At 37.3% G+C, this 9,841-nt stretch overlaps 1 protein-coding gene across 1 annotated transcript in view; it reads left to right on the forward strand.

Annotated features, from left to right (window-relative positions):
• LOC149800354 (uncharacterized) overlaps nt 1–9,593 on the forward strand; it is a 102,168-nt gene extending 92,575 nt beyond the window's left edge. The window contains exons 13-14 of the mRNA XM_089958397.1: nt 6,180–6,269; nt 9,429–9,593. Of these exons, the coding sequence (XP_089814523.1) occupies nt 6,180–6,269; nt 9,429–9,593 (255 nt within the window). The remainder of the gene's footprint in view (nt 1–6,179; nt 6,270–9,428) is intronic.
• The last annotated feature ends 248 nt before the right edge of the window (nt 9,594–9,841 follow it).

Below are 9,841 nucleotides of genomic sequence, written 5' to 3' on the forward strand. Positions count from 1 at the left end.
TGACACTTTGGGGAATGGTTCTGCCAACTATAGGCATCCCTGTGGGCATAAGTCGCCACCCATATATGCGCATGGCCTTAGAACCTGAACGAACGGATACATGGTGCCATTACCAGATCCATTGGTTCCCAAACTGGACGTGTCTTTGCTGTCTAGCCGTTCGGAACTGTTGAATGGATTTATAGACTGACGCAGCCGTTTTTAATTCATGGGGATCTTATTGATCGATCGGTTCCTCCGGCCGAATCATTTGTGGCATATGCAGTTTACCATCGGTGTGTTAATGAAGAATCCATCCGTGCACACCGACCGTTGACTATGCCAGTACCGGTTAATACCGTACCAGATTTTGTATATCGTCATCCACGCCATAGTTATGCCCGGCAATCCAACCCTCCATCAGTGAGATACAAGTGCGAACGATGGACCCGGACATGACTATGTCCAAAGCGTTTCCTGTAGGCAGATCCAGCGAACTAGCTAAAGATAAGTTATCGTCATCTTTGCCTCTTGTAAAGGTATACCCAGAAATGTAGGCAGACCCACACCAAGACTCACAAAAAGGTTATTAAGGTGAACTTATCTACAACCTAGCTATACTCCAATCTACTACTGAAAGAACGGAATTTAGCTTCCATGCGGCCATCGACAAAATTTATAAGCTATTAATGGCTTCAGATTGCCCTCCATCCCTTGCAGCTACCATGAATTATAAGGTTATGACGTCGAATAAAAAACGCCGTCGTAGCGCATACTTCCCCAATATAACAAAATTAAAGTGATTAATAATCGTATGTTGGGTCGGATTAGTGATCAATATAATGTCAAGGCTTGCTTTGCAGAACACCAAGTAGCATCGACGTTTTTCTGCCGTTGGTACAAGGCACATGCATACTCCTTTGGTACAAACGACCCATCACTTGACAAAATACCGCGGAATTTGACGTTCCCGCCCACGGTATACACTGTGGACAAAAATCTTGTTATGGCTAATTCCAAGATAGGAATGTAGTTGCCACTTCATCTATGCATACATTAAGCATCTTTAGCCATCTTTCGTCCGGCAGAAAAATCAGGCAACGACCACGACTGTTACGCGACATCCAGAATTATTCTGATAATTGATAAAGCAACACAACACTATATTACAATGCGTTGACAGTCTCCGCCACTTCCGATCTGGTTAGATATGACGCATGCCTACATTGCACATCCCTTAAGCCGCACCGCATTTTGGCTTTGCCGATAACCCAGTTGTGTCGCCTTTACTTTTCGTGGAAAGTTTTAAGACCTTTTGAGGCAAACAACTCAATTACTTCCCCTCCACCTTACCGCTTAACCCGCCCCGGCATTTTGTGACAATCAATCAAAACCACAAAAGAGGGACGGCAGGCTGAATAGGGACAATAGTTTTTTACAGTCAAAGAGTCAATATAAATTCCATTCCAACAGCAGAAGATAAAAGTCTTAACAGCGTAGGAGACACAGTGCAGACAGGAAGCTAAGTTTCTCCCTTTAAAGCCTCATAATGATAGAGGTTGGCATGTTAAGCCCTCCCCCCCTCCCCCGCCCGTAGCCAGCCTACCGGCGGGCTGCCGTCTACAACATTTTCACTCTCACTGGATTACCCTTTTCTCTCAGGACGGTTGGGGTTCCATATTGGTTTGAAAGGGCTCTTCGTCAGATCGTGTAAAAGATGCCCTTTTACAACAGGAGATATGGTCACTTATCGCCAACAAGCGGTGGAAATTGTACAAAATCTCATTCTACGGGAATTTTGTCTATGCTTTTTCTTATTAGAAGGCACACGGGAAGTCACCTCAAACAATACTTCAATACCACCAAAGGTCAAGAGGGACATTTCATGATCAGCCCGTCTCTCCATCCGAAAGAAGAGAATTCAGCAAGGCTCGATTTAAGACATTCATGTCCCTATGCACTTAGTGTCACGCAAATTAATTCGATTTTCGACATGGTTTATCAGTTCAAAGTCCCACCCTTCTACCTCAGTAGGAACCCTTAGGTTTGTACCATGAATATGGATTGCGTCTTCACCCTGTTCCGGTTGATTTCAAATAAAACGACGGCAGCGTAGGTTTACAGCATCCTCCAAACAAATATGATATTGTCGATTCTACTTCAAGGCAGGAACGATCTCTTTTCACTTTTACTTCACCAAGGCTTTCTTGTAAACTGGGAAAAATCTGACCTTCATCTATTCCAGTGTTTTGTCCACCTGTGTACGGAATTTTTCATCAGTCTCAATCGGGTACTGCTTCCATGAGATCACGTAACTCGGATCATAGAACTCATCAGCAGTACAATCATTCCTCATTAAATGGCGCAGCCGTGTTTGGCTGAAGTCAATAATCTATCTGGAGAAGCCACATGCAGAAATGGCCGTATGTACCGATACAAGTTCTTATGTTACGTGTTTAGGCTCGAATAAACAGTAACAAAAGAAAGAATAAAAACAACAAGCTTTGAAAAATATAAAAAAAAATAATTTCCCTGGAAATATACTGTAAAAATGAACAAATATGAGAAGTTACTGTTCCCAAAATCAAATCCAAAAATAATACAAAAATAATCCACGAATACAATTTTTGAAGTCCTAATATTGAAATGTTCTAATGATTCCACGATGACGTTTGTTGTTACCTGTACTGTGTTGAAGTCTAGAGTTCCTTGTACAAACACAATAATTTATCCTCCAGCTTTTGAAATCCAAATAAAATTTTCAAGAAATATACTTGTTCAAGAATTCTGTATGAATACAATAATATTTCTAGAGAAACGAATTAATATTTTAGAGTCCATGTAATCTGAAGAAGAATTAACATATAACTCAAATACTAAAAATTTCAATACTGGTCACAGCAGAAGAAAACAACTTGACATCAAGTGTTTAAAAGCCCCAGAACTCTTGGATCTCTTTCTCTCTAAACATTACTATTAATACTAAGTATTTCGCAACTTCGGGAATGTTTAATTGCGAAATAGAGGATCACGTGATCATGTTTACATATAAAAGTCACATACCTCCCGTATGTCTTTTGATAAGAACCAATCATTTTACTCCAGAAAAAAGTTGTTTACGTTACCCTCAATCAAGGCCAAGAACTATGTCAAAAATATAAACAAGTGTTTCTATTATTATTTATCTAAGGAAAACTTAGGTCAAACTGAATTTTCTGGAAAATGTCACATTCCTAGTAAAGACAATTACATTACATTGACATGTACAGAAAACTAAAAGACTCCAAAACACACAAACAATCAAATCAAATCAAATACAACTTAAATCAAATATAATTAAATCAAATTTACGTAACACAGTACACATGGTTGGAGTGCTCACCTGATGCTGAACTTCCAATTACTATAATGGAAGACACGATATTGGTCATGATAAAGACCTTTTGGATTTGCTACCAAAGTATGATTTGCAGGGACCAAATGGAATCTATCCTCGGTGCTAAAATGGAATATTTCAAATATGTTGTAGCCTGAACCTCACACTTCGCTGAAGCTACTAACAGACACAACATGCTTCACGATTGCCTTAGCGTCAGCAGGGCACGCAAATTACACGTCCTTTCAGTTGATCACAACGCAGTTCAGATCAGAGGGCTCAGTGGCTGGTTTGACAACCAGACAATCAAAGATGTGTCATATGATCATTCTCCTCCATTTCAAGGAAAAATCAGATTTTGAAAGAAGCTATGAATCTTCGAATAGACTTACCCAATGAGATATCTTAAAAACCCTCCCTACCACGCCGCAATGCGAGCATCTATGTTCACTATTGCTCAGCTTAAAAATGGCCGATATTTGGCGGAGACAAGGAGAGGTAATGGGCAACAGTTATTTCCCTTTGTCTATTTGAAATAAACGAAAATAGGTGACTTTCGTTTTTCAGCAGGCTGGATTCGGAAGGTATTAGTCTTGTCTCCTAATGTTAATATGAGTGGGTAAGTGTTTGAAGATAAACATAATTTATTTAAAACGTTGCTGTCGTGTTTTAATATCGTGTGTTATATTATATTTTCATATTATTTTCTTAGTTATTCATTGAAATTACTTAGTTGATCTGTTTTTTTAAGCTAACAATATATATATTGGTTTTTACCTCTGCATATGTGTATGATATAATACATATAATATTAACCACATGTACCAGTACTTAAATTGTATTCATTTATTGATTTGCTAATTTACAAGACCAGCTCCGCCTGACTCTCCTTGACTATTTCTTGCGTCCTGCGTTCATGGAGTTTCTTTGATTCTGGATATTATCCTTAAATTTGAAACATTGTTTTCTAATCAAAGAACTTTAATTTATTCTCATCGCGGAGTGTAATGGTCTGCTTTAGACAATGTGGTGGTTTTCATTTTGTGTCGATTATTTTTGTTCTTTGCTATCAAGATTCGATCTCCAAATTTCTGGCCTTGAAATACGATGCTTATAGCTTTCTACCACAGATGATATTTGCAAATGTAGTTAGTACTTAACATTAACATACAAAGCAAAAATGACTTATATTTACAGTTTCTTTTGTTACGTGTTTAGTGTCTAACTCTTTGTGCTGCATCATCTCTATTTAATAAGACAAACATATAGTATACAAGCCAGGGGTCTTTACTTGACCAAGCGGTTGTCAAAACCCTGGCGCGATTCTCGCTAGAAGTCATAAGTTTACCCCAAATTTCCAAAGACTTCCATACAACTTCAGTTGTAAATTAGAAAGCCCGACGTGTTCGTTTTATACCTAAATGTATGCTCTAATCAATGCAAGACCACATATCTCACAACCTGCCAAATATATATCAATAGCACATCTGCATGGTTTTTCTTCATCAGGGTTTCGTACCGCCAGCCGTTCACGCCGTATAAAATATACGAGTATCCCCTAACACTGGGAACTATTTTAACTCCGCCAACTTAGGCCACTCAATGTATGCTTTCCAGGCACATTTCGCCAGTATAACTGCACCCCATATGCCACCAAGGCGACATAAACAGTATCTGCCGAGTCCCTTCTTATTTATTCCTTTGTGTAATTTACCGGTTTCCTACCGTAAATACTGCCACTGCAGTCACACAACCAATATACACAACTAGATTTTAATATGGACTATCTTACTCACAGGGACATTCATTCGGTTTTGGCCTGCAATCACTAATAGTGAACCATGGCATCATGGAAACTTACTAACACTTCAATCCGTGACGTTTGCTCCTAGGAATTAGTTAATTATTTCAGGCTAATGATATTTCCATTGCGCCGAATTTCAATAATCACACAAGTAATCACACAAATCTAAGAATTCCTTAAAACAGGACGCTATAAACAAATGCGCATAATCCAACTTTGCTACAGTATTAGCTTAACGATATCAAGATTGTGCACGAAGGAGCGCGTTAATACGAAAGTAATGGAAATGAAAATCTGCAATGCTATATTACATTGTTCCGGCTATTGTGTATGATGCCTGTGCGATAATAATTTGAGCATTTCGTCATAAACACCACTCGTGGCTCTCACTATGTACCCGACTGACACAGCAATAAGTGCTGCACTAATGCTTTAATATATGTGGTATTGGATCATGAAATTGATCATACAGAAAAGGCGTAATCTAGTGCTGTTTCATTTATTGGTTTTCTCTCAGGCCTTAAGCCTTTGTCTGTCTTTGCTAAGTTGAGAAGATAAATAATTGACCAATGTAATAAGTTTCAATTAGTGCACACAACCGACCAGTGCAACACCTCTTCTGAAATTATTCTGAAATAATACCTTCGAATTGTTCAGTCGTAATTTAAGAAAGCCAGTAATTAGATAGTCTTGTATTATTATTTGTTAAATAATCCAATCTATCCACTGAATAGCTATGTAACTGCCAGTGTTTACTTTTATTTTTTTATATTCATCTGCTAGCGCTTATGTGTTAAAAAACAAGTGCCATAGTTCTTTCAATATATCGCTGCTCACATAGAATCATTAAGGTCATTACTCCGACTCAGGTTGCAGTTTGGTTAATTGAATATTATAAGCGATATACGTTTTTTGCTATCTGCATAATAATATATGTATTGCGAAAACATTGGCGGAGCTTTCTAAATGAATAACACCTATGCAATATTAGTGACTTGACTATTTTGGATTTGTCCACAGGAAACCTATAACATATGTCTCTCCTCAACGAAGGAAAGGGCGATAACTCTACGAAAAGCAATGCTCTCTTATGCTGGATTACCTGACGAGGTATGTAACTGCTGGGATAATATAACTTGTTCTGCAGATACTTGAGTTGTTCAAAGGTTATTACAAGTTATTGTCCAATCCTACCCTCTGAAATTATGACTCCTTTACTGTTTAAGTGTCAAAATTTATTAGTTACCTACAAAAACCTTACACAGCCTGAAATAATAATAATCATTTTCGAACTATACATAGAAATGAAATGTAATAGCTATCGGCAATTTCCTACACTGCACCATAACATTCAACAAAGAATGCACCTAACCTATACCCTCTTACCATCCTCATGGAGACAAATAACCATTAGGATATGAAGGAACGATATCTATTATTTGAATGATTAAATTGTTGCTGCGAGAAGAAGTACAACAATGAGTCATACCAAACCACTAGCCGTCGTCCCGTTGTGGTCGCATACCTGTCGTCTGCATTGAGCTCCAACAAATGATTTGAATCGTTAGCCGATAAATTGCAGTAATACTATCAGACACAGGATCGAAAACTATCTAGAATGCAGACAATACCAATTTATTGTTAGCGATTTGTCTTAAATCCACTGTAAACGCACTAATGAAACTATGCATAAATATATGCAGTATACATTCACGCAACGCTTTAGTACGCAAGTTATAACTTTGTCCAACGTACTTCATGCTTTCGATAATGGTTTTATTCAAGATGATTACAATTCTGTTGTTTTTTTTAAAATTATTTTAATGTGCGCGCGACAGAAGCAGAATCAGTAACGTAAGCTGATCGGAAATTCAACTTCCGCCATCTCTCCTTGTATAATGAGATATGTGGATGGACCAAACTAACCGAAGATTACATATCTTCCCCAGATAATGTACCATTAAATATGCATTTGTCTCATCGGATTTTAAAATCTCAAATCGAGGAGCTCTGTTCCTAATATATTTGCGTTCTCACTTACTTAATATATAATACATCGGATCTAAACAATTCTTTCGGTTGCGTTGATATGGAGATGACAAAGAATAGTAATCTACATTATGAACATGCTTTGCATTTGTATGCCGTACAATACAATTCTTTATTAACGAACAGTACATCAGTGCATCCCATCAATGCACTCTTCATGCAGCTGTACACACTTTCACAGTCTGAGTATCGATGTATTAAATGAAATTTGTATTTCCAAGTTGGAATGTTACTCATGCACCGATAAACTGCAATTTCAACTTCCTGGCGGCCTTCACATAACGAATTGCTGATGAATAATTCCGCCAAAAATCATTTGGTGTGATTGAGGACTGCATGAAGAGTGTTTCAGATTTTGCCTGATATCGGTTACAACGATGAATTTATACACCAGTGCTTCGTCTCGCATGCCCTGTTAATTTTGCTGGGAGGAGTAGCTAGGTATGTTCCTCAAAATGTTAGCAACACTTTGTAGGGAACTGAAACATGCATCCGGATGACAGGACATTTTGCATCTAATATCTCTCTCTCTCTCTCTCTCTCTCTCTCTCTCTATATATATATATATATATATATATATATATATATATATATATATATATATATATATATATATATATATATATAACGTTTTCGACGGTCTCGTTTAAATTAAAAAAAATACTTTCTGATTTGTTCTTCAGTCGGGTTCCATAAAGTAAATCCATTATCATCACCTTTGACAAATTCATTTTTACTTGTCTCTGGTCACTTGTTTCAAATGTGGTAAGTGGTTGTTTGGCGTATTAGACCCGAGATAATATTTTCCAATCAGCCTTCATCAGATGTCGAACCCATCTGATTACAAATGTTCTGAGCTTTAAATGATTCTTCAATATGTTAAAAGCAAATGACGAGTTAATGCCAATGATAACGGAAATGTCTTGCACTCTGTATCGAATATCTTCATCAGTTGCCCCATTCGCAGCTAATTCCCGCTCGTCAGTCTCAGAAACAAGTCTTCCAGAACGTGAAGGGGGGAGGGGCTGTGTGGCCGAGTGGTCTAAAGCGCTCTCCATTACGGATCCCTGCCATCTCACCTCTGTCTGCGTGGGTTCGTGTTTCGGATTCGGCTAATGTGGGTATGTGAGTAAGCTTGCCAGTAGCTTCTCATGGGTCGGTGGTTCTTTCAGGGGCTTTCCCGGTTCCTTCCTCCACCATTAATACTGGCCGCCATCGTGTGCTGAAAAATGGTATTAAACCCTACAACAACAACAAACAACAACAACTAGAACGTGGACAATCATGGCTTCGAGACCATTTATAAAAGGATGATACCACTTAATAATTGTAAGATATGAGTGGGATGTACACCCGTAATCATTGACATGACCTATTTATCAATCGGAGAGTACTCTAAGTTCACCAGGATTTCGCAGAATGGTTTTTCGCAGTAACAGAATAGTTGTCCTTTTCCGAATGTTTTCGGTCACTGTAATGTACGTGCCACATGCGTATCTCTGCAGGTGTCCGGTGCATGTTTCAGCTGCAGATCATTTATATAACGTTATATCTGCATATCGTTAAATTTGATGCATACAACGCAGACTATGCTTTAGTTCAATACAATTGAATCATATATCTTTAACAATCTCGTCAAGAAAATGCCTTTATCTTCCCTGAAAAACTTTACGACGAACGTTCTACTTGCCACTGATACCATGCTTAAGTAGGAAAAAATATTATCTCCATTTATTGTTTTTGTGGCAAATTATACCTATGAGAAACTACCCTAAAATTTGCTAAATTATACATTTAATAACAAAACAACCAGACAATTATTTAATAAATACGTACTTTTACAAAAAGAATGATTGTAAATAATGTAGTTTGAAGCGGGAAATGTTCATAAAGTATCTAACTTCAAACCTGTAGACATAAATGAAATTTGCACCATAAAATACAAAACAGAATTACCATTCGTATACACATGCACACGTAACTGAAAAATTTAATCACAGTATATGCATCTAGATTAGATTTAGACACGACATTTATTTCCTACAATAATTAATATTTCAAATGGGTTTGGTAGGTACCTTTACAGTGATAAGAAATCTCCCTGCTCCATGGTACCTTGATATGGCTCAAGGATACTCATGAACATTTAAACTCCTTATATATCTGAATTTTTAGTCTGACACATATCTGTTAAGACACATCGTTTGTTCTATTCCATAGGATTGCATTGAGACAGAACTAAAGGAAATTGAGAGGAAAATGTGGGAATATCGAACGAAGAAGTCAGAATGTAATGTTTCTCGCATTGGAAAGGTAACATATATGATTCAGGGGTACAATTCGAACATCAGATCTTGTCCAAATCGCAAGCAAGAAGCAGATTAAGATTACAAAATAAACATAAATAATATTATTTTATTAGGATATCATTAAGGTACGGGAACTTACAGAATACCGCCCGTTGAAAAAATAAAGATTCTCTCATTTGAAATTTTACTTTTCTACTTTTTATTCATGTCATGACAGCTCTCCACACAGATTAACACAATTTTTAATGGCATCTTGTTATATTTCCAATTTCATCGACATTTTAAATCACTACAATAAAACATGAATACTTTCTAATTATGATA

Source organism: Sinohyriopsis cumingii, chromosome 5 (assembly GCF_028554795.1).
Source record: "Sinohyriopsis cumingii isolate HCF-2022 chromosome 5, ASM2855479v2, whole genome shotgun sequence".
Taxonomy (NCBI): Eukaryota; Metazoa; Mollusca; class Bivalvia; order Unionida; family Unionidae; genus Sinohyriopsis; species Sinohyriopsis cumingii.